At 34.4% G+C, this 27,467-nt stretch overlaps 1 protein-coding gene across 2 annotated transcripts in view; it reads left to right on the top strand.

Moving 5' to 3' along the window:
- Nucleotides 1-10,255, top strand: part of LOC131038995 (AT-hook motif nuclear-localized protein 10) — an 83,125-nt gene extending 72,870 nt beyond the window's left edge. The window contains exons 3-4 of one of the 2 annotated variants that reach the window (XM_057971626.2): nucleotides 9,312-9,473; nucleotides 9,563-10,255. In XM_057971626.2, the coding sequence (XP_057827609.2) occupies nucleotides 9,312-9,473; nucleotides 9,563-9,787 (387 nt within the window). In that variant the 3' untranslated portion in view covers nucleotides 9,788-10,255. The remainder of the gene's footprint in view (nucleotides 1-9,311; nucleotides 9,474-9,562) is intronic. The other variant, XM_057971625.2, reaches the window with a different exon arrangement.
- Nucleotides 10,256-27,467: the final 17,212 nt, after the last annotated feature.

Genomic DNA, 27,467 nt, shown 5'->3' with positions numbered 1-27,467 from the left:
TTAAATTATCACTATTTTCATTTGATTATTTACTACAATAATCTAGCTATATAATAATTATTACTATTAATTTTTTTTTGATGTACTTTATAAAATCTAATAGTTATAATTTTAAAATTTTACCTATATAATACACATTTATTATTTATTCATATATTAAAGTGAATATTTTTCTTTTTTTTTTCTTAAATTTTTTTTTAGAATGAATGCTTAAAGCTTCAATAAAAGCCTCCACTTAAAAAAGAAGACCGATAAATATGGTATCATCATTTCCTTGACTTTTTGACATAATTTTTATTGTTATTTATTTTAGATTAATATTATTTTAAGATGCTATTATGTCTATTATTCATTTTATTTATTTATTTATTAGAATTACTTATATTTATAATGAATATTATTATTAAACATCTATTCTTCAATATTTAATGAATTATAATAAATTTTGATACATAATATAAATTATTCAATATTTATGTTTAACAAATTATAGAAGATTTTTTTTAGAAATAAAACTTTAGATTTTGTTTTATTTTATTTTATTTTTTTATAGAGAAGAGAAGAGATGAGTTATTTAAAAAAAATGGATGAAACTAATCTAGCATTCCTTTCAAAAAGATAAATAAATAAATATTTTCATGCATCAAACATTACTCTTCAATATTTTTAAAGGAAACTACATGCATTTTAACATATAAATCTTTCAAATAACTACATGCATTCCAACTTTCAAATTTAAACCAAAATATCTCTCTTTTAAAATCTACATTTATTTTTTAAATTTTTTCATAGAAAGAAAAATACAACATGCATGCAAATAAAATCCACCCTCTTCTCCCATTTTGAAAGAAAAACAAGAAAGTAAGCAAGAGCAATTAGATTTACAACAATGAAAGTAAGCATCATGAAAGAATGGAAGAAGGGAACCTGGATCAACAAGATGAAGGAAAACCTTGTTGAATCAAACTCTTCTCCAAAAAACCTCTAAAATTCTATCTCATATTATGAAACATGTTTACAAAATTTCTCATACAACTAACATAATTTGAAACAGTTTTCTTAAGAATTGAATGACTAAATTACATAACCAAAAATGAACTCCCTTTGTCAAAAATATAGTATTCATTATATAGAAAAAGAGAGCTATTTCTTACTTCAAAAAGAAATTAATGATTTAGAGATTCTTTTCCCAAAATAGTTCCATGCAAAACTATTATTGTCATATTCGATGACATATTCCTTATGGCTTGTCAGAGTGAGGCTAACACTTGTTCATTGATTCCTTAATTTTTGAATTTGAAATTTTCTCCATTTTATTAAAAACGAGTTTGTAACTCCCTTGTCATAAAAATGCCATGAATAAAATTATTCTCGTCATAGAATAAACTTGTAACTCCTATGCCATAGTATTTGCTAAATATAATATTTATTCCTTGACGAATAACTTTCCTCTTCAATTATGCCAAGTGTCTTGGCCTTCCCCCTTTTCTCCTACACCATGTGCTCAATTAATTTGTTGAGTCCCAATTTTACATTTGGTTGAAGTAACTAGAAGTAATAATCTCATGTGTCACCATTTGTTATTCCTTCTTATTTAAAATTTGTACCTTATCCAATTTATCTTTTCTATCTAACATTACTCATAATAATAATAATAGTAATAATAATAATAGTAATAATAGCAAGTCTTATCCAGGTCTAAAAAGAGGGTTATGACAAAGAACTCCAAATTTCTTGGAGCCTCTAAGCTGGTTAACAATGACTTTGGTTCTTGGGAATGAGCTCTTATAGGCAATGCGAATCATCATGCCACTTTCAAAAGTTAATTTCGACTTTTGGTGGCTTATCCAAACTTTTTGGAGGAGCAATCTATCTTTAGTAAGTCATTTGGTTGGCTTCAATCATCATCCTACATCTTCAATATCATTTTGGTGTGACCAAAGTTTGATTCCAACGTTGTTTCACGGTTTCGGTGCTTTTTGTAACTTAAGTAAATAATTTAAATGATCACTTAAGTTCTAAATATTAAATATTTAAATGACATAAGTATAATATCTTGTTGAAAAGGTGATAAAGCATTTTAAAAGTGGACACCTAGGAGAGATAAGGCGACCTTTGCACATGAAATGTTATTAATATTTCAAAAAGGTCCTCTTGAGTGGAAATGAATTATCACAATGTTAAATTGCATTTTTCCCTCCAAAATCTCATATCAGGAGGTGGTGTTGGGCGTCATTTTGAACATAGATTGGTGAATATGATATTATTATGTTGTTAGAATGAACCTTGATTTCTTTTGAATCTTTTGAGGACTAAAATCCTCTCAAGATTTTTGGTTTCATGGATGAAAACCCCCTTAGCTAGTTGGTGTGATTCCATCTAGGTATCATCATTGCTACAAAGTGAAGTTCAACTTGTGTAATGTCCCCTCTTTCCTAGACGATCACTCAGATGGTGAGTTTTGCGTATCATCCATCTTCATAGGTAAATGCAGTGGATAGGAGATGTTATTCTTCGCATGGGAGGACTTTATACGCTATAGATTGTTAGTTGGTGGACTTGATTTATGAGCAAATAATGCAATTTTTTGGATAAGTCACTTTTAGCTAAAAATAGAAAATCTCTTTTGCTAAAAATAGCAAAATATCATTTAAGTGACTATTTATGGCAAGTAATGAAAATCATAAAGTAACTTTATAATTTTAAGTTATAAAATTAAAAGAAGATAATAAGTTAAATTATAAAGTAATTTTATAATGTTAAATTATAAAGCTAAATAAAGTTACTTTATTACCTCAAATTGGATGCCACCTAGGGATGGGAACCACAATTGGACTTGAAAGCCAAATTAAAAGTGGCTAATTAGGGCGTTGGAATCCAAAGTAAGAAACGGGTTTTATAAAAGAGAATTCATTATTTTATTTGCTCGTTATGTATGTGAATTTTCATAATTCTTTCTCAGAGCAGCTTTGCTAGGTATTTTCCAGAGGACAAAAACCTATGGAGAATCGTGAATTGGATGAAAACCTAGTTCATCATTGAGGGGAATCTACATAGGGTTCCTTTTTGTGCATTATTGGAGGAATTTTCAGGCAGATTTTAGAATGTCACATAGCATCATATAAACAACAAAACCACAATAAACTTGTAATCATAACATCATGATTATACCTTCAGATGATGTCTTCTTATGTAAGAGTAATCCTAGGGGTACTTCTACTGTTGCTTCTGCTTACGAAAAGATATCAACTCAGGCTTGTAACCTTTTATATGGACTAAAGTTTGGAATAGATTCCTCATTCCTAAAGTTAATATGTTTTTCTGGCTTGCCACTCATAACAAGATTCTCACTATTGATAACTTGGTCAGAAGAGGATTTATGATCCCTAATAGGTGTGAGTTATGTCAGAAAGAGGCTAAGTCTGTGGATCATTTGTTCATTCACTGTTCTTTTACCTGGGAAATTTGGGGTAAAGTGTGGACGCGATGGAAAGTTGATTGGGTTATGTAGAATAGTTTTAAGGAAGTCCTTTGGCATTGGATTTTCCCTACCAAGCTTCCCATCATCAAGACCCTTTGGTCCTTTCTTCTTCCTATGACCTGTGGGCATATTTGGAAGGAGAGAAACAATAGAATTTTTAGGGAGACTAAGTGTTCTTCTCAGGTGGTCTTTGAAAAGATTTGTAGTGCTATTAAAGAAAACATCAACACCATTCACAAAAGCAACAAGCAGTGTAGTTATATTGATATGAATGATAATGATAAAAGGATTCTTACAGAGTGGAAATTATTGAATAAGGTTTGGAAGTCTGATCTGAAGAGTAGAAGAGATAATGTGGTTTGGAGGTTCCCTCCTCATGATTGGGTGAAGGTGAACTTTGATGGTGTAGCTAAAGGAAATCCGGGTAATGCTGGTGGGGGAGGTGTTATCAGAAATTCTCATGGCTTTTGTGTTGCTGTGATTGCTTCTCCCTTTGGAATTCAAAACAACTATTTTGCAGAAGCTTTGACAATGTTAAAATGTCTTCAGTTTGCTCAAGGTTTCAATTTAAAAAAAAAAAGGCTGGAGGGGGATTCCCTTAATATAATTTAGGTTATTAAAGGTATTAGTTCCCTTTCTTGGAATATCCAAAATATCATTGATAAGGCAAAAAAAATGTTAGATTCTTGTGATAGTGTGGTTATTACCCATACCTTTAGGGAAGGTAATAGGGTAGCCGATTTGTTAGCTAATGAGGGGGTCATTTTAGCGGAAGATGCTAATTATATCGTTCGAGAGCAATTATTTTATGACAGGATCAATGGTTAATATTAATCTCATCATTACCCTTTTTGGTTCAGACTTCAATGACAGAGTTATGGAGCATAGCTTGGCTGTGATGAAGGTGACTTCCCAAAATATGAATGCTCTTGTTGCCTGCTTGGAGAAGGATAAGCAGAACAAAGATACTGTGATTGTTGATGATGAGCCGGGTTCTAGCTCTGTCCAACATTCTTCCAGACTCAAAACTAGGCAAAATGCTAAAGAGTTGGAGTTGAAGACTAGAGGTAATCAACAGGTGCAGGAAAGCAAAGACCTTAAAGAGGCAGCAAATGCAATGATGATGCTTGTCAAGGATGCTGAGGAGATCATACAGATTTTCACCTTGTTCTATTTTGTTTTAGGTGTGCTAGTATCTCGCTGGTCTTTTGCTGTACTTTTCTCTGGTTGCTGTCTTTTGTGCTGATCTTTTGTTGCCTTTCTTTCTTCGTTTTGTCCTATCTTGCTTTTCTAATGCTTTTCTTTATGATATGTTAGTGGGTTTCAGGTCCCTTAAAACCTGTTTTTCCTTAATCAAAAACATCATGATTATACCATCATAGCATCATATAAATAAGTTCAATATAAAAATAATAATATCGAGTTCAACTATCATTGTTTCAACAATTGGAACTATGGTTTTAACGTTTAATCATCAATGTATTCTCTAAATCGTCAACATCATCATACTCATAATTCTCATCCTTCTCATCATTGGCATTGACATTAGATGAACCAATGCGAACGTCACTGCCACTTGCACTTGCACTATCAGTGTGTTCGCATTCCGAGTCCTCAAATGCAATAAGTTGAGAAGTGGAAGCATCCAAGTTAGTATGTTTTGCCTCTTATATTCCACATCTTTGACTCCCCTTGCTTGTAGTCATGTTGCTTGTGTGAAAGGAGATGCAAGTTGGAATGCACATATATAAAGTTCTCTACTCTTTTTGATTGCAATCTATTGCGCTTTACTAAGTGGATGAAAGAATATGTTCTCCGATTTCTTTTTGATGTAGATGAACTAGTAACCTATGAAGACAAAGTAAACTATAAATAAAACTTATTTGTGACCATAGTTTTAAAACTCGTGGACTCGCCACGGACTCGCGAGTCCGTGGGAGCCACGAGTCGACTCGCCAAGGACTCGCGAGGCGAGTCCTGGGGAGTCCATTTGAAAGACTCGCGAGTCTTTTGCACGGACGTGCGAGTCTTTCAGATGGACTCGTGCGACCCAGAAAAACCATCAGGTAAGCTTTAAAAATGCGTTTTTTTTGCCTTCATTTGGTGCAACTCCCCCCCTTTTCGACCTTTTTGGGGGTTAAGGGGTAACCCTAATTGGACGTGGGCCAATAGAAAAATAACACCCGACACCTTTATAAAATAGTAAAAGTATTTTTGGCCTCGTGGGGCACTGCCCCTTGACCCCAACTTGGGGGCGCTGCCCCCAAACCCCCATCAAAAAGTATAGGGGGAAACTGTGCTGATGGAAGTAGGGAAAACTTAACCTTTGAGTCTGATTAGGCTCCATATAACAACATAATTAGCATTGAAGAAATCTTGGTATTATACATTTTAGAGTTGAAAGTTTGAAGAGTATGAATGATGAAATTTCAAATATTGTGCGTTTGTTGGTCACATGACATGTGTAATGTTTCAATTATGGCTCTTATGTTCTCTAAATGCATTAATTTCTTTATGTTTTTTTGTAAAACTACGGTTTTTTTTTTGCTGAGTCCTTGCCGAATCTTTCGCGAGTCCGAGATTTTCAACTATGCTTGTGACAAACATAAATTAATTAAACATACTTGTGATAAAATTTTGATTGCGAGGGGCTGTAAGTTTTGGAAGCATGTGCCATGGAAGTACCACCAACTATGAGCATCCTTCTTAAACCTATGATGAAGAGCGTCAACACTTAAGACTATTTGCGTTCACACAATCTGTGAACTCATTTGTAATCAAATCTTGCACATCTTTAGGGAAGAATCTAAAGAATGCTGCCTTGTACCCTTCAGACACTTCTAAATCTTTCCATGGTGCAAGCCTTCCTGGTTGATCAAGAAATTGATTGCTATAGTACTTTGGTGTCAACGCATGGGCAAGATGTAAAGGAGTGGTCATCTTATTCCACCTTTCTACGTGTCAACACTTAGACCATTTGCATTCACAAAATATCTGAACTAATTTGTAATCAAATCTTGCACATCATCTTCAGGGAAGAATCTAAGGAATGCTGCCTTGTACCCTTAAAACACTTCGAAATCTCTCCATGGTGCAAGCCTTCATGGTTGATCAAGAAATTGATTGCTCTAGTACTTTGGTGTCAAGGTATAGGCAAAAAGATGTAAAGGAGTGGTCATCTTATTCCACCTTTCTACAACAATTGTTTGAAGAAAGTCTTCTTGGGGTCTTGCTCATTTGTATTTATGATGCACTTCATCTGCTCAAGCATTGAGTCAATGCCATCATAAACCTCTCCAATGCAAGACCTATCAATGTCAGTGTATTCGATTCATGCTCATAATGGGCTCAATGAAACAAAGGAGATACTTCACAATATCCCACGATGAGTCATTTGATATCTTTTGCCTTATTCTTGTTGCCCTCTCAGTGCTGCTTTGCATATAGCTCAATTTTGGTTGATCACCATGTTACAAAGTCCCAGTTTAACTTGCACAAGTTGTCTCAAGACAATTGTGTTAGATGCAAAATGGGTCTTTGCAACCTATAACAAAAATTAAAGCCAAATTGATTAAATATTAAAGACAAACTTTAAAGAAGATTATACATTACACAATCAAATTATGAACATTGAAAATCAAAATATTAGAAAATGTAAAATTAAATTACTATTTCACTTACCTTCAATAGCTCCAAACTTGAAAAATATCTAAAATTCCCCCAAGACATGGTAGTTTATAATGAACATCTAGATGTCCTCGACTTTTGCATACACCTGTTTGATCTAATCAATTTTATTCCCAATCATTTGTAGCATAAGATTGAGGGAGTGGACCGCACAAGGTGTCCAAAAGATATGGTGATGGCATTCCTCAACCAACAAACCTACAGCTTTACAATTCTTTCGTTGTTCGTTATGACTTGAACAACATTACGGGGTCCCATTGTCTCAATGGAAGAGATGAGAATATTTGCATTAAATTGCCTGTCTTTTACTTGACCCTCACAATCCACAACTTTCAAAAACATTGCCCCTTCAGGGGACACTGCTATGACATTGATCAAGGGATGACTTTTGGAAGCTTTCCACCCATCTAAAACAATGGATATGCTTGTCTCAGTCCATAAATTTCTTATGAGCTTCAATGCAACTTCAACCCCCGTGACCTCTCTTTCCAACAACGTTCCACGTACCTTCCCATATCTTGGGCCCTTATAACCCCTTGGAGCTTCATTAACACTTTTCAACATCTTTTTCGAATATGGGGAGCGAGCAACATTGAAAGCCAAACCATTTGCATATATGCATCTTGCTACATCTTGGTCAACAATGTCTCAACTTTCATTTTGAAATGCACTTTCTAAAGGCCCCTTTGATCTTTTGCGTGAAATGGGTGCTTCACTTTCAGGCTTAGTTGTGGAATGGGGGCTGCGTTCCCTTTGATTTTTTTGAAATGGTTTGATTTAATCTTTGGGCTTCTCTCTCTTCTGCTTCTTCATGCTCCCTAATATATTTTAACACTGTCTCTTGTGGTATAGGGACACCATTTTTTCTAGGGCAGTTTTTGATGCCTCCTGGTATTCCACACAAATGGCCTACCTCTTGAAAATATGAACTATTATCACATCTTTGGCATTTCCAACGGAATCCCCCACCTCCTAGAAGTGGTCGTATAATATCAACATACTTCCATAGGGGAAAATTTGGATTTGATTTATATTTTTGTTGTTCATTTGTGCCTATGGAGAAAGAGGTAGATGTCATTCTAGTTCCTATGACAATAAATTTAATGATCACATTCAAAAACAAAAACTAAAAATTGAAAAAAATAGGTAAACTAAATAAATAATGTTTCATGTTTGTGAAACAAAAATGGCTGAAAAAAATGTAAACAATGGAAGCTTGCAAATGAGTAGGAATGAAGCTGCAACACTTGATCAAGCTTCAAAAATTGATCTTCAATTCCTATTTGATGCTGGAAGCTAAACTTTTCTCAACCTGCAAGGAAAATACAGCTGCTTGCAAAACAAATGAGCAAAAATGAACTAAGTGAATGTTATAAAAGTCACTTTTAGGGTTTTGTTTCTAATTTTCATGTGGTGGATTTCAAATTTTAATCAAATTTGGCAAAAAAAGTTACGTTGTTTGGCCGAGTTTGCCCAAGACGAACTGGCTTGCCTGGGCATAGACCCTAGCTGGACACGCAGGCGTATTGGACCAGGATCCAGATCTGGACCGAACCGGACTGGTACCATGCCCCTAGGCAGGCAAACCCTGCAACTTAGCTGAAAAACTAAAATATGCAAGGAATAGTGAAAATAACATAATACAGTGATTGCCTTTGCCATTCTTTTATAGTTGCCTTTTTTGAGTCCTACATTTATTTTATTTTCTGCCCATGTATTTTAAAATCCTTTTAAATTACATCCATTGCTCCCCTTTTAGAATTTATATTAGGCTAAAGTGTTTAAAGCACTAATTAAAACATCTCATGGTGATGGGACCAATAATAATATGAAGTGATCAGGCCCAAAATTAAATTTTTTTGCTCAAACAAAAGGGACATTTCATCAATCACCTTAACGTTTTTAACGTTTAGTGGAGCTTTGTGTCCAGTTCCATGATTCAATGAATAAAGACCATGTTCCAGAGTATTGTCATGATTTCATTTCATTTGTGGCTTTGGTCTCATTTCCTTTCCTTTTGGTTATGCCGGTTCAATTGAAGATGCAGCTATTTTCGCTTGTTTCTAGCTAGTGCATTTTGTATTGATGCCTATTGTGTCTCCACATACACTTAGAACTTATGTTCCATATCTTATTTCTGCAGGGCCGTTTTGATATAGTTTCGTTGTCTGGCTCATTCTTGTTAATTGATGATAATGGAACACGCAGTAGAACAGGTGGGTTAAGTGTTTCGTTGGCTGGTCCTGATGGTCGTGTTTTTGGGGGTGGAGTGTCTGGAATGCTAATGGCAGCCACCCCAGTGCAGGTAACATTTGAGAGAGGTTCTACAATTTTGATGCTTGTTTTGTTTTGTTTTGTTTTGGCTATGTTTTTATGCTGTACACTGGAATGCAGGTGATTGTAGGGAGCTTTCTTTTGGACAACAAAAAGAGTCAAGCCAAGTCTGACAATCCTGAATCTTCATTTGGCTCGTTGCATTCATCTGCTCCTGGACATCTAGGAGCTAGACATCCAGCTGCAGCCAGTGCTCCATTGAAACCATCCGCTAGTGCTTCAGGTGTTCATGGTGTTGTTATGCAGCCAACTCACAATTTGGCTACTTTTCAGTCAACAGGCTAGAGTGATCCTCATTTTATGGGAGAGCCTACGCATGCCACAAATGTTAACGTTTCTTTTGTATGGGGGATAGCTGTAAGGAGGTTTGATTCCCTACAGCTAGGTCATTGACCACATTTATTAGTATTGAGAAGCTAACTTCCGTTAGGCACTAAGTTGTGCTGTATTTCTTATATGCAGCACATTTGGAATCTTGTCAAAGAGAATGTTGTCTTTTTCTAATCTCTTGCCAACTAACTGAAATTTAAAGCCTAATAGGACAGTTGTAGTGGCTGTAGATACTTTCAACCTTCTGAATCAATCTGTAAAGTCCAAATTGTATCATTTCATGCTTTGGCAATAGATAAAGAACCACTTGTTGTTCTTTACAACATGCAGGTACCGCCTTTCATGCTACAGTGAAGGAGACCTTTGATGGTTATTACATAATGTGTAGCTATAGTTTATGTGTGCTTTCCAAGTTTAATTGCATTTAACTGTGTATTCTGACCAAGGGATTATATATATTAGCTTCGTTGATTCCATGTTTTCCCATTTCATTGGTTTTCCATGTCAAACATCTACGATGTTTTCACTTAATCATTCTGAGTAGCTAATCTAAGTAGAATTTCTTGAGACAGTTTTGTTTGATCCGGTGGATTTGGGTCATCTTTAAGTATGCACATAGCTGTAAATATAATTATTGGGTAAGGTTTATTTGTTCTTATATTTTGAAGGCTAAAGATAAATTATCCATGACCACCTTTAAGTAAATGGAAGGTACTCTACCTGAACTTTATAAAATTGATTGCAACGAATTGTCTTTTGGAAACAGGTATTTTGGAATTATGTAAATCTGTAGCGACAAACTTCCTTTAAACAGTTAATGATGTGCCATGTTAAGAATTGGAAGTCAGCCAACAATTTTTCCATTTGTAAGAAGCTAACATGTATCTTGAGCTGCTAGTTAAATTCCATTTCATGATATTGATAAAAATTTGATGAACGCTCTTGGTTCATTCCTTTTTATTAGTAATACCAATTATAGGCTAATTTTCAATACTGGTTGAAGTGATTTGATTTGGCAAATATAAATAATGAGGAACAGTTGTGTGACAACTGGTTAATTGGTTGAAGAAAAATGTAATCGAGTACTAGAGTAATTGTACCTTAGACAAGTACTTGGTTACATTTCAATTTTGTTTTCAGTGTTTCAAGTATCTTGCATAATCTTTGAAATGAACAATGGTATTCAACAGTAGCAATTTCTCGCAAATTAGCTTTCTATGATTCATTCTATTCAACCTTAAAGAAGCTTGATAAATAGTTCGTACAAATTGCGTTTCCTTGCACATTTCAGGCTACCTAGATTTGACTCAAAAGGTACTTGTTCCTAGACAATTAAGCTTTCACAAACAGTTAGTCGTATCATATATGATAGAAGATAACATCTGCTTAGGTGCCATGCTGCCTACAGGATGAAGTGCACACTTCATGATTGGAAGGTTGGCACAAGAAATTGATATAATTGAAGCTGGATGACAGCTCGTGTATCTGGTACACTAAAAACTCCTGAAAAGATGTATGGGTGCATATCTAATATGGTGGATCAATGGTTAGGTTTGTATGGTTGCTTTTGGTTTTAACTCAATGTTTTTCCAATCGTCATTTCGGATTACTCTGATCCATGATGATGATCACACTCCTCTTCCTGATGATGGATTACTAGGTGTGATCCAAAATGTTGATTGGAGAAATATAAACAGTTAAAACCAAAAGCAATCATAGAATTCTTCATGGACTGTGGAAAACAGATGATGGAAGATTTTTTGTTACTACTAATACTCAGAAGATACCCAAAAAGAACTTAACAAGGAGTGAATAATGAGTATTTACACCCGAGTAATAATCTTCTGGAGTGTATAAGAATCAACATCAGAAGAGTCACAATACTTTTTATTTGAAAGAAATCATATCAAGCATCGATGAAGTGATTTATGATCTTTGAAGTTTGATCTATCTATATTTTAATGTGAAAAAATAATTATCCTAATAAAACCATTTGATGCCTTAACATATGTTTTTTCATATTACCAGCTATCTACAAAGGTACTCGCATGTCTGCTGTGGTTGTTTAGGGAATATTTATTTACTGCATGTGACTTTGACTTGTAGCTTACACACGTATGATTACGAAGTATAATTTTTTGGAAAACACCTCAGATGCCATATGACAGTACATACATTTTGTTAAACAGTTAGTCAGGCGTATAAGAAGGGAATGTGTATCCCAATAACTAATGTTCATGCCTAAGGTTGATAACGTTGTTTAGCTAGGTTACTTTGAGGGGAAATAGAGTTGCGATGCTCTGCATTGATACTGTGCCAGAGGTTTACCGACTGCTGTGAATCTGTTTGTTCCTTACCTGTCAAGTTTACTTAGTGGCCTAAAATGGTATGGCTGTGGTCATGACACAATGAAAGCTATGAAGTGGTTTCATATTATTCTTTTGTTAATAATTAAGCAAATTAGGAAGCTTCAGATTTGAACAATGGAGAACATTTGGCATGGCTTTTATATACATAATTTTACTAGGAGTTTGAAGCTATAGTTCTGCTTGTTTTCATTACAGGCTAGTCTTCCTTACATTAATGAATGTGCTGGTAGAATAGGCTGATGGATCAAACAAGAAAATGCTTTGGTTACAGAGAAGAGCAAAGATTGCTAAGTATGCATTTAACTGCAAGAACACGGTAGAATCTATTTCAAGCTCTTTCAAAGGTGTTGAGAGTATCATCGCATTTATCAGGCAATAGAAAAGCAAATGTCAGATAATTAAAATATTCAGAGTATGGAGATGTCGCGGTACTAGGGAAAATACATATCAATAGTTGGGGCTTGATATATGTCAGGGAGACTAGATTCTAAGCTTCTGGTATGTTTGTTTTTAATATATTGTAATTCAATGTTTGCTAAGTGGAGGTTGCATTTATTTTTGAGGAAGACCATTCTTTTAAAGACGAGTTTACTGTTGATATGATTCATTTAATCGATTTTATTTTTGAAACTCTATTCAGGTGATGGAAATAATTGCTACAGAGCCATCATCAAGATTCTCGTAGACTTAGCATTCTTTTATAGGATAAGAGCTGTTACCAAAAAGCAAGATAACCATAAGTGGACTTCGGATAAATCAACAATAAAAGCATTTTCTGAATGTGCAAGTTGGACTGCTGCAGGGTCACATTTAATATTAAATAATGAGATTATTTTTGTTTGTTTATGCTAATGTATGTTTACCATTATACAGCTAGTATACAAGGAGGGAGCAGTTTTATATTTATTGGACAAGTCAACCGGTGGCCAGAGGCGGTGAACATAAAGAATGACATTTAATAGATTTAGTCATTGTTTATAGATGAAGTGTAGAATAGAATTGTTTAAAATAGATCTAAACAAGAAAATTGGGAATCAAACATTAAAATGCAATAAAGTATTTTGCTTATGGTATAAACTGTGAAAAATCTATTACAATTACTGATTATTATCCTCCTATCTTTGATAGATTATTTGAGCAACAAATATCGGAAAATAACACAACTGTGAAAAATCTATTACAATTACTGATTATTATCCTCCTATCTTTGATAGATTATTTGAGCAACAAATATCAGAAAATAACACAACTGCAATTTCACAAACTCATATAAATGTGCAACACAATTAACACAATATTTTCGGACAATTGTCCCTGGAAAAACCCCGAAGGGAAAACCAATACTGCAGATGAGGAATATATATTAACTACAACAAATCAAGAGATACAAACACTGCTGGCCTATTATTGGTAGAGCTTCGACGACCTCCCAATTTCTCTTGTTGAGATTCCACCCCGCTACTATCCCAACGCTATCACTGCGCCCTTGCTAACACTGCAAGACTACTTGCTAACACTGCAAGTTCTTCACATAATTCATTCATTCATTCATATTTTTCAAATGCCCCCTGACCCCCTTATATATTACTCGTTGGAAAACCAACGATCGAGATTAATTCTCAATCAACGACTGAGATTAAAACAACTAAACAACCCTAACCAAATTGGTTGCTAGAAGTTTCTAAAAAGAGTCAAATAATTAATAAGAATTGTTTGAACTCTAACTACATTTGTTAGCAAACAAGTATTTACTAATTATTTAGCAAATGGACAAACAAATGTCCAAGCTAACAAACTAACAAACTAACACTCCCTATTAGCGAGGAAGCTGTTCTGCATGACACCTAACTTCTCTCTGAAGAAGATGAATTTCGCCTTCCCCAATGCCTTTGTCAGAATGTCTGCTACCTGCTTATTTGTAGGTATAAACTGTAGCTGAACAACTCCACGTTGTACACAATCTCTGATGAAGTGATATCTGATGTCTATATGTTTCGACCTATCATGAAACACCAGATTCTCAGTCAACTTAATGCAACTCTGATTGTCACAGTGTATCACTGTAGTCTCCACCTTCTGACCAAACAAGGCTACTAGCAACTTTCGAAGCCATATAGCTTCACATGTCGCCATGCTAGCTGCTATGTATTCCGACTCTGCAGAACTCAGAGCCACAGACTTCTGCTTCCTACTGAACCAAGAAACAACTCCTGATCCCAGACTGAAACAACACTTGTTTGTTGTACTGCCTGCCCAATTTGCGTCAGTATAGCCCATCAACCTGATTCCTTCACTTCGAGCATATCTAATCCCATACTCGATTGTACCTCGCAAATAACGCAACACATGCTTTGCCGCTGTCCAATGCACTCCCTTTGGCTCAACCATGAACTGACTAAGAGAGTTAACTGCAAAAGCTATATCTGGCCTGGTGTTGACCAAATACATGAGAGAACCAATCAACTGCCTGAATAATGTGGGATCTACATCCTTCTCCCTGGATGTATCTACCTTCCTCTAATTCGTGATCATAGGTGTAGACATGGCTTTGCAATCTTCCATCTTGAACCTTTTCAAGATTTCAATGCAATATTTCCCTTGTCCAAGGAAAATCTCTCCATCTGTCTGCCATACCTCCATGCCTAGAAAGTAGTGCATAAGTCCCAAATCCTTCATCTTGAACTCTACTGCAAGGTTCCTCTTGCACTCTTCTATGAGCCCTAGTGAACCTGTTAGAAACAAGTCATCTACATATAGAACAAGAATGAGAATCTCACCCCCAACCACCAAGTAGTAGAGATTAGCATCCGCTTCACTCTTCACAAAGCCCATTTCTTGCAAGTAACTATCAATGCGTTCATACCACGCTCTGGGAGCCTGCTTGAGTCCGTACAAAGCTCTCTTTAATCTACACACGTGGGTCTCTTTGTTGTGTGCTACAAAGCCTTCTGGTTGTTCTATGTATACCTCCTCTTTCAACTCACCATTGAGGAACGCTGTCTTGACATCCATTTGATGGATCTGCCATCCCATTTGTGCTGAAATTGAGATTACAGCTCGTATAAAAGTATACCTGGCAATTGGAGCAAATGTCTCCTCATAGTCTATTCCCTCCTTCTGAGAGAACCCCTTTGCCACAAACCTTGCCTTGTATTTCTCGATGCTACCATCTGGACTGTGCTTGATCTTATAGATCCAACGTGATCCAACCACAACTCTATCCGTTGGTCTAGGCACTACCTCCCAAACATCATTCTGCATAATTGAAGTATACTCCTCAACCATAGCATCTTGCCACACTTGATGTTGTGTAGCCTCCTGATAGCTAGAAGGTTCACTATTTACCAACTGACTAACTAATGCAACATAGTCATCAAACTTGCCTGGTTGTTTCCGTTGTCTACTACTCCTCCTAGGAGTACCCACTAACTCCTGAGTATTTCTTTGTGTCTGTTGAACCTTACGATTGTTGCTACCAACTGTAGAAGATGAAATATCAACCTCTACGTCTTCTTGATGCATCTCTTCTTACACCTGTTGCTCCATACTCTGAGAACTCTCACCTCCTGAGCCTATGCTTGTACTAGGAACTGTACTAGAGCTTTGCTGACCTTGATTCGGTTGAGTGATCCTTGGAGCTTGTGTTGGCTGCTCACTCTGATCATCTGCTGGCAAATCTTTGCACCTTCTAAATGCCTTGTCCTCCATGAGCTTGACATCACGTCGAACAATAATCCGCTTGGTCCCTGGAATGAATATCCTATATGCCTTTGAGGTTTCACTGTACCCCACAAAGTACCCTCTTTCTGAAGTCTGATCTAACTTGGTATGTGTATCCTTTGGAATGTGACAATATACCAAACTCCCAAAGATCTTGAAGTGACTAACATCTGGCTTCTTCCCAGTGAAAGCTTCCTCTGGTGTCATCTTCCCTAGCACCTTATGTGGAACTCTATTCTGTATGTATAATACCGTACTACATGCTTTTGCCCATAAGTAACGGGGTAGGTCCTGATCATGTAGCATAGCCCTTGCTGCCTTCGATATGGACTGATTCTTCCTCTCAGCAATCCCATTTTGTTGCGGGTTGTAAGGAACAATCCACTCTCTCTTGATTCCTTCCTTGGTACAAAACTCTTGTAATTCATTCCCTTTGTACTTGCTTCCATTATCTGACCTAAGAACCTTTATCTTCCTTCCTGTTGAGTTCTCCACAAGAGCCTTGAACTCTTGGAAGTGATTGAAAACCTCATCCTTGGTCTTCAAGAAGTATATCTAGGTCTTCCTGGAAAAATCATCAATAAAAGTACTAAAGTACTCATACCCTCTGAGAGATTTCGTCGACATTGGTCCACATACATTTGAATGTACTAGATCAAGAACACCCTTGGATCTAGTGTCACTCCTTAGAAAAGTTGCTTTCACAAACTTCCCCAACACACATCCTTTACATGCATCATCATGCTCTGTGCTCACCTCTGGAACACCTGTCACAGTCTCATGAAGCAATTTAAGTGCTCATGATGTATATGGCCCATCCTCCTATGCCATAGCTCTCCAAGATCTCTAGGATTATTGCTGCTCATGAGTACCTTAGAAGTATCAAACTACAACCTATAAAGTCGACCACTCCTAACTCCAATAGCTATGGGTGATTTCCAATCCTTATGCTTAATCAATACATTTGCCCCTCTAAAGAGTACATTGTACCCTTTGTCCTGAAGGACAGATAGAGAAATCAAATTCATCCCTAAGCCTGGAACATGCAACACATCATGAAGAGGAATCATCTTACCATTCTTCCTCTGAAACTGAACAATCCCTTTCCCAATTGAGTTGAGTTTGGACATGTTTCCCATAGAGATCTGGATTCTGGTGCTCTCCTCCTTATAACTGGAGAAGTATTCTCTAACTCCTGTCATATGAAATGATGCCCCACTATCTATGTACCAAACACTCTGTGAGGTTGAGCTAACCATACACGCTATGAGTGCAAACTCATTTGCCATTCTATTCGAGAGCTCATCTGCACTTGCTGAAGCTGCAACTTGCTTCTTGCCTTTCTTGTCATTCTTCTTCCTTTCTGGGCAATCGCTGACATAGTGGCCAAACTCGTGACAACCGTAGCACTTGATCTTCAACAAGTCTTTCTTCTTCTCACCTTGTGGATTTGATCCTTTGCTGGATCCCTTCTTTGCTTTCCCTTTACCCGCTAGGGCAACGTTTTCCTGTTTCACCTCACTTTTCTGACTCTTATTGTTGGCTCCATTGACAAGGCTTAGTCTAAGTTCCTCCTGAGTGAAATCACTCCAAAGTCGATCCCAACTTGGTAAGGTGTCTCGTCCATTCACAACTTGAACAAAGACATCCCACTGCTTAGAAAACCCATTTAGGGCTATCCGTACTAGCTCATCATCACTTGGTTTATCTCCAACAGCCGCTAACTCATCCTTGACAAGTCTGAGTTTGGTGAGGTAACTCGTCACGTCTTCTCCCTTATTCATTCGGGTATTCCTCAGCTTTTCTCTGAGAATCAGCTTCCGATTAGTGGTAGCATTCTGGTACAGATTCAGAATGACATCCCACATCTTCTTTGCAGTATCTAACTTTGCAATATGTGGAACTATATGGTCCTTGACACCATCAAGGATTAGCCTCCTCGCCTTGGAATCATCCTTCTTGTATGCTGCAAGTTGTGTTGCATCTATAGGTACAGTCACAACAGTGGTAACATATTCCTTGATACCATTCTCTTCTAGCAATAAAGAAATTCTGGCTTTCGAGACACCAAAATTAGAGGCTCCATCCAATCTATCCTGATCTCTTAAACCAACTGAGGCCATCTCAAAGGGTAAAGCAAATAAAAATTCTAAAGAGGTTAAACTAGGTTTTACAAACCCCCAGTTTCCTTCGCCTAGGGTAAATCTCTTCTACCCTTAACTTAGCTCTGATACCATGTGAAAAATCTATTACAATTATTGATTATTATCCTCCTATCTTTGATAGATTATTTGAGCAACAAATATCGAAAAATAACACAACTGCAATTTCACAAACTCATATAAATGCGCAACACAATGAACACAATATTTTCGGACAATTGTCCCTGGAAAAACCCCGAAGGGAAAACCAGTACTGCAGATGAGGAATATATATTAACTACAACAAATCAAGAGACACAAATACTGCTTGCCTGTTACTGGCAGAGCTTCGACGACGTCCCAATTTCTCCTGCTGAGATTCCACCCCGTTACTATCCCAACGCTATCATTGCGCCCTTGCTAACACTGCAAGTTCACTTGCTAACACTGCAAGTTCTTCACATAATTCATTCATTCATTCATATTTTCCAAATGCCCCCTGACCCCCTTATATACTACTCTCGTTGGAAAACCAATGACCGAGATTAATTCTCAATCAACGGCTGAGATTAAAACAACTAAACAACCCTAACCAAATTGGTTGCTAGAAGTTTCTAAAAAGAGTCAAATAATTAATAAGAATTGTTTGAACTCTAACTACATTTGTTAGAAAACAATTATTTACTAATTATTTAGCAAATGGACAAACAACTGTCCAAGCTAACAAACTAACAAACTAACATAAACACGAAGCACAAGTATGGTTTTGAAAGGCTGGTTTTAGTTTGCTGTTAATGCTGTTATAGTGCTGCTGTTGCACTGTGGTTCCATTGATAGTTTTGCTATGTAAAGGGTTAGTGCCCCGGTTTTCACCGCTTTTTAATAAAAAGCATGAAGCACAAGTCTGGTATAAACATGAAGCACAAGTTTAGTTGGCAGTCCACTTAATCCATTGCTACAACACGATTAAATATAAACAAGATCTATAGAAATTTAACATAAAAACTTATATATCATCTCAAGAACCATAGGTAAGTAACCCTGATTATTAGATTTTTTAAATGTCAAATCATTTCTCTACAATTTTAAATATGGTGATTATTTCTCATTTTTGTGTGAATGTAGGTGTAGTTTCTTTTGGAAGTCCCTACCTTTTTACGACTTGTAAAATTGCAAAAATGGGTGAATTAGGTGCACATTAAAAGCTACAATGACATCTTCTATAAATAATACTGACATGTAACTTTTATCATCTCTGTGTTACCAAGTGTACTAATCATAACATTTGTTTTCTTTTTATTTTTCAAAAAAATTATTGACATATTATCTTTAGGTTGTGAAAACTTTGATAATGATTTTATTTTTTCAAAAAGGCACAAAAATTTATTTAACACAAAAAGACTTACAAAACAAGGAGGACTCACTACCCAACAAAGAATTACAGTGTAATCCTCCACAACTAATTGTTCCAACATGTGATCTATATTCATAGGCAAAGGTTGCCTATCTACAATATTCTAGTTATGCTTTAGATTCGACATGCCAGACAATAAACTTTGATAACGTTGCTTACATTTTTCACTGTTTATATCTATTATAGTAGACTAATTATATGAGCGTTCTTAGAAGATGAATAAATTTGTGACATTTTGAAAGGAACGATGAGGATTTAGATATGATGTGGGTTTGGATAATGTATACTTGATATTAAGAGTTGCACAATCTTGCATCGACAAAAAGATTGTCCTTTCATTTTGTCGTATTTTGGTTGGGAGAGTTTGATTATGTGTGAAGTTTTGTTTGTGCATGTTGGGAAGCCTAAATAATCTATCTTGTTATTATAGAGCATCAATTGTGATAGTAGTGGCACATGGGGCACACATTTTAAGGTCAAACTTAAAGTGTCCTTGGTGCTGTAGTTGGAGAGCTTCTTGGATCTAGCTTGGCTTTATTGTTTCTAGGCAAGGGGTTGATATTGGTGTGGTAAAGATCCATGTCATTCTATATTGGAAATCAAGGTAGAAGTGTTAGCAATATTAACTCTTATAATATGAAATTATGTCTTATTCAAGATTCATAAAAATAGATTAATGTGATTGCACATTCAACATAAAAGTATAAAGTCAACAATACCATAGATAGTACCATATACACAAAAAAATCCTTTCGATAAAAAACTCCACATTGGAAAGAGGGCAAGTATATTAATAATCTCCAGAGAAAGATGCACAACAATACATTTGATTGCAATTCTTTTAGCAATCTAACAACACCTAGTTGCTTGCAATTCAACATGATATTATTATATCAAGGCTTTAATTTATAGAGATTTGTGCAAGAGAAAACCATTCTGGAACTTCAAAACAATAAGTAAAAACTAATAAAAAAACCCATGCCTCCCTTAGTGGATAACCTATAAAAGTAGTAAATGATAATTAAACATCAAGTGGCTTTCACATGGGTGCATAATCCAGAACCAATGAAAATTGGTCAATTCAGGGTGTTCCATTACACTTTGATGGCTTCGACAACTCAAACCTAGAAGATGCAAACATGGCTGCCCTACTTTGGGTAGCATGCAAATGACGTGAGCATGCACAAACATGCAATTTTGAATGGTCCCTATCCAAAAACTAGGTGCCATGTAAATGCCATCGAAAGTGTGTCCATCTTTATGAATGCGATTGCAATATGTCGTAAGATAATAAATATTAAATATTTTAGCTTCTAATGTCCCCTAGGCATCTAACCCATTCCTTGGAACACATAGACATGAAAATGACTTAGGGTTGCGAAGTTAATGTCAAATAAACTTAACATTCTTCCACTTGACATTATACATTGTAATTACACCCATAAGGTGCAAAATAATTAAGTATAGAGATCAAGTCCCATGGCCTTCTTGCACTAAGAAAACTTATCAGTGGTTATTAGATTCGTAAGAGAATCAACGACATCATTCAAAGTGTCAACTATTTCAATCAAGATCTTGCCATTCTCAACCATTTCTCACACAAAGTAATATTGAACATCAACATGCTTGGTATGAGTGTGATATATATGATTTTTGGTCAAGCATATGGTGTCCTAACTATCATATATAATTATCACAATATTGCAATCAAAACCAATATTTTTTTTTATCACATCTCTGTAACCATATCGCCTCCTTAGAGGCATTTTAGCAGCCATACCTTGCTTTAGTGGTGGACAAGGCAACCATAGGATGTCTTTTACTCATCTAGTTTACTACACCTCCAAACAAAGTAAAATCATAGCCACCAGTGGATGTTGGACTATGTAAATCACTTGTACAATTTCCATAAATGAAATCCTCTATTATTTCCAATGAATTGACCACATCATGGGAACCATGACAAACCATATAGTAATTAAAAGTTCCCCACAAATATCCAAATACCCTTTTTAACAAAAATCCAATGCTTTCTACTAGGGTTAGACATAAACTTTCTCAAAACTCCCATTGCTTGGGCTATATATGGTTTAGTGCAAACCATTGCATACATTAAACTACCAATGATAGTAATATAAAGAACCTTAAATATCTCTTTAAAATTATCATCAAAATTAGGAGCCTCATATGTACTCTAACTTAGTACCAATCAAAAATAAAATATTTATTAGCTTATAGTGTTACATATTAAACCTTCAAAAAATGGTATCAATATACTTTGAATTAACCAAAACATTTTGTGTACTCAATCTTTATTGATCTCTATCCTAAGAATATATTTCGCAACCCCCAAGTCCTTCATATCGAATGTTCCAAAAAGCTGAGACTTGAGCTCCCTAATCATCACTCTATTATTACTTATAAACATGTCATCAACATACAAGACAATAATTAGTATCTAACCATAAATAATTTTAATGTAACCACAATATCCTTCCTCTCTCCTAACACAACCTAACTCCAATGCAAAGGCATCAAAATTTTGGTACCACATCTCAAGTGATTGTTAAAGACCATAGAATAATTGTTTTAACCCACAAACAAATATGTTCTTTTCCTTTCAGGACAACACCATAAAGTTATTGTATATAAATCTCCTCCTCAAGATCTCAATGCAAGAAAGAAGTTTTTAACATCCACTTGTTCTATTTCAAAATAATTAAGACAAAATAATAGATAATAAGAATCTAATAGAAGTCAACTTAGCAACAACAAAGAAAATTTTACTGAAATTAACTCCCTCTCTCTAGGAGTAGCGCTTGGCCACAAGTTTGGCCTTGTATTTCTCTAACCTATCATTCACACCAAATTTATTCTAAAATACCCACTTGCAACCCATGAAATTTCTTCTTTTGGGCAAATTAACAAGTTCCTAGGTGTCACAATTTACCACGACCATCTTCTCCTCTTGCATGTCTTGCATCCAAGATTCACTTTCGTTTGAACAAAGAAGCTTCCTCAAAGGTCTAGGTTCATTGTTAATACTTAAGAAAGAAAATACACAATACAAATCTAATGAGCTATACCTGTCAACTGGATTCTATTGTCTTGTGGACCTTCTAAGGTAGGAGTAATGGGTTTTGCATGTTCTTTTGTGTGCTCATCTGGCATATCATTTAAAGTCTCTAAACCCTTTTCTTATTCCACATCTGTATCTTCATACTTTTTTTCCTCTCAAAGTGCATTGTTCTAGTCTTATCTTTCTCCTTTGGTTGTTATTCACCTAAGTGAGCTCTAAACTCCTTGAAAATTACATTTCTAGAAGAAATCATTTTTTAGGTTAGAGGATTCCCAATCTTATAACCTTTTACATTTTCACTATAACAAACAAAGATGCATTTATGAGCTTTTGGGAGCTTTTGGATATAGTCTAGATCACTTTTCTTGAGGCACATGAACAAAAGCCTCACAACCAAAGGCCCTTAAGTGTGAAGAATTGAAGGCTGTCTACCTACCCACACTTCATAAGGAGTTTTATCAACAATGGGTGAACAAGGAGATCTATTAATTAACTAAAAATAAATATTTACAAATTCTATCCGAAAGAATCAATCAAGCTTAACACAACTCAACATGCTCTAAGCTCTTTTCATTAAGGTTCAACTCATTCTTTGTGCTACCCTATTTTGTTGGGGAGTATAAGGAGCAACATTTTGTTGAACAATACTTGCATGCGTACATAACTCATCAACTTCCTTGGAGCAATATTCACCTGCATTTTCAGGTCTCAAACACCCTTATCTTATAATCAATTAGTTTCTCAACTAAGACTTTAAATTACTTAAAATCATTGAAAAATCCAAAAGAAAGTAAAATAAATCCAAGTGTACCTTGAGATACCATCAATGAAAGTAGCATAATAACAAATTTTTTCAAAATAGTTATCCATTGGTTCCAACACATCCAAATGAATAATTTTTTACCCTTATTAGTCTCATTAAGATATAATATTATATTTCAACTAATATATAATCTCTCAAACTGAATTCAGTCATATCCTTCAATGCCTTCAATAACTAGCATTGACACCATTCCCAAGTTATATTTGAGCTCACTATACTAGTGTTCCAACTTCAAGAAGTCATAGACAAACTCATTGCAATATTCAGGCATGACTACTTAACAAAACATGATGGTGCAATCCTCTAGTTTTTCATGATTGAAGATAGTTTTTTGAGAATTGATACAAAGGTATATGAGAATAATGTAGCTTAGGAAGCAAAGGTAAAGACCAAGAATAGTGAGATATGACATTAATAATGGAGAACTACCCACCTAAAGAAATTATAAACAATGTAAATGTATGTTTTTAAGTGTAAAATGGTGGAAAAGGGTCACTGGAGGTGCAGGTGGAGATATTGTTGACCTAATATGAGAGCCTATTGTAGAGTTGGGTACATTCAAAATCTAAAATTTGAGTTGGATATGAGTAATCGACGCTCCATGCTAATGAATGCCATTGGTAACCAAACACCTCCAAATGGTAGAGGAAGAGGTGGTCTGAAAGAAAACACTAAGGAAAGTGACATAGGAGGCAATAAAGAAAGGAGAAGAGGAATTATCCACAACAAGATAGAGGCATATTGTAAAGCCATGCAAAAGGCATGTTTAGGAGGAGAGCATGTGCATTGAGATAGAGATTGTAGCTACAAAGAAATATTTTGACAATTTAAGGATTTTAATGATAAGATTTGATAAGTTTTGAAATTAAATGGAATTCATATTCTCAATTAAAAAATAGTATTTTATTATAATTTTTTTTAGATTTAATTATGTGTATTTTTTGATGTATATTTAAATAACATAACTCATACAAAAATATATATAATTGGATCCAAAAACTTTATATATATTAATTTTACGGATTGTATAAAATTCATAATTGCAATTCTAATAATTTAGATGTTATTTAGTTTGAAATGATTTGAGCATTCAATCATTTTATATTTTTAATTGTTGAATCATTCAATGTTTAATTATGCTATTAATCATATCCTTTTCTTATTAATCTTCGTTATTTATGTTAAACGAAATCATAAAATATTTAGTTTTCGATAATAGTTTCTAGAGTTTTGTCAAATAAGAAGAGCTTCTAGACTTCTAAAATGAATATTTGTATTCAAATTCTTAAGACACATATTAAATGATTTAAAATATACAAATGATGAATGATAAATTAAATAAATAGTCATATCCAATTTTAATTGTGGTCCAATGAACAAGTCAAATGAATGATCGGTTGCAATTCCTAAATGAATTATATGGACAATATACCAAAATTTGTGTGAAGCTTTCATTAATATCAAGCTCCACAATGCAAATCTCATAGAAGCGAAAACTTATCAAAGACTTCCTTTGTATTCTAGAATTCACACAAATCTATTTTTTCTTTTTGGCAATGTCAATTCTTACACTCAAGATTAAATAAGTTGATTCTCAATATTATGTATGAATTTGGAATCTTCTACTATAAACTATTAATCCTCTCAAATATCTAAATATTACTAACTAACAATATAACTTTTTTAATAGAAAAAACCACCCAAATATTCGATTTGTTGCTTTTACAAATCATCCTCAAACCTTAAACTTGATTGCTCTATTTGTTTTATAAAATATAATCAATTAAAAATAATATATCTTATACATGATTTTTTTGTATTTATTTATAAAATTACCAAAATTTAAAAGAAATCTTAAAAGGATACCACCCATTATATATATTTGAAATGATGTTGCATTATATAAATTAGGTGACTTGTGTTTCTTTTCTATGGACAAGAATTTAGCTCTTTTATTTCTTCTTATTTTTAAAAAGTTCTATCCATCACTAAATGTCAAATAAGTCTAGTGGGTGTAGGTAATATATTCGCCACTATAGATTTATAAGGGAATCCTCACTAAAATAAATGTTTGGGGTTATCATATTGATAGGATATTAGTGTTTTGATAGTTTTGTTTAACCGAGGAATATTTTTGTTTTGCACTATAGTCTTATCAGAATATTTTTGTTTTGCACTATAGTCTTTTTCAAGTAATTATTTATTGATATTTTGATTGTATCATGTGTTTTTCAAAGACAAATTACTCATTATTTTTTAGGTAGACAATCTATGTTGGTCGGCAAGTAAAGCCAAATTTGGTTCTTTGAGCTTTTCATTGTTTTTTAACGGTGATGTGATTTTTTCCTTGAATTATTGGCTCAATGCAAATGTATAGTTTTATACATATATGTATGTATAAGATGCCTTTTGTTGTTTATTAAATAACATTTATGCCTCATGTTGTTTATTATATAACATTTATGGACCCTAAAATTTTCACTATTCATTTGACTAAGTTGCAAATGTGGTGGTGGATGTTATTGACTTAAGAAAGAGTAATTTCAGGAGAGAGGTAGGTTTGGTTTCATGCATGTTTCTCTTGTTTTGTGTTTATTATAATATTGTTAAATATTATAATAAGATTTTGTAATCTTGCATATAAGTTTTTAAATTTTTTATTATTATTGAGGTATCATGTTCTAAGTTTTTATAATTATATTAGGGTTGAAACAATGGTGAGGGATTGAGCAATCATATTATTTATGGAAAATGTTTAAGAGTTTATGTTGGAGTCATTTCAAAGACTCATACAAGCCACAATATAAATGAATGACATGTCATAATAGTGAATGTGCTATTCTAATAGGTAAAGAATAATTAACACATAAATATATGAAATACGATTACCATGTTTCTTAAGTGCAAGATAACAATGTGAATAGGCTAATTCTCAAATGTGAGCATGAAAGGAGTATTTATAAGAAATATTCAAGACAAATCCTATCGCATGACAACTAGATGGATCACCAAATGGGTTACTACGAAGGAGAACAAAGTATAAAGTAACTACTACAAGTTATCACAATACTTGTTAAGCCTTCTTCAAAATACTATTAATATAGTTGTTCTAGTATACCTTATGATTTTATACCAAATATTTAGGATGAATAGTTAGTAGGTTTAATAACATTTAAGTTGGCTCCATACAAACACTAGATTTGTATCAATGTGTACCCATAATATCAATGACTTAGTAAAGTGTAGAACCATACCTTATGAAACTCTAGGTTATGTGAATGTTTATATAACAGTCTTATTAGTCCAGTATTATGCTTTAGATTTCATTCTTTGACTTTAAAATGATAAACCCTAATTTTTTCTAGTTGCAACTAACAAGCCTAAAAATTCCCTTCCTGTTCATACCAAATAATAGTAAAACCTAACCATATTGGTCAATTCCTAAATAGAAGAGAAATGATAGAATATATGTTTTTCCCTAATATACTAAACCAAATTACAAAACAAGAATCTTGTGAACCCATAGAAATTCTTCATTCATGCATTTACATGGATAATTGAAATCGTGGATCATACCCACATTGGAATATAAACAACCAAAAAAAATTATATTAAACATATTATAGTTGCTTACAAAATGCTACCACCATAGTAGTATTAAATTGGAATACACAACTATAATGAAAATAAGAACAATGACTGACTAGTCACAACTACTCTACTTGAAATACAACAATGCTAAAATAACAACATAGATATGTGTCTACAACATATTGGATTTGCAATATCTTATGTGAGGCCCTACCCCGATTCAGTTTGACATTTTCAGTTATTTGCATATTGAGACTATTATGGATGCTTTATTTTATGTTTATGGACTTAGAACTTATATGATTCCATGATTTGGATCACACTGACATATATTGATGCTTTATTTCATGCATGATGATTATGAAACTTTAGATATGTTACTAGAATAGAATTACATTATGATGGTGAATGTCATTATTGGTAATTTGCAGGACTTCATTTTGATGATAGAAAAATGATGCTTATCTATGAATGGTTCAATTTTGGGAAATTATGTTA

Source organism: Cryptomeria japonica, chromosome 4 (assembly GCF_030272615.1).
Source record: "Cryptomeria japonica chromosome 4, Sugi_1.0, whole genome shotgun sequence".
Classification (NCBI taxonomy): domain Eukaryota; kingdom Viridiplantae; phylum Streptophyta; class Pinopsida; order Cupressales; family Cupressaceae; genus Cryptomeria; species Cryptomeria japonica.
Note: the sequence above shows the minus strand (reverse complement) of the source record. Positions and strands in the feature narration are given on the sequence as shown.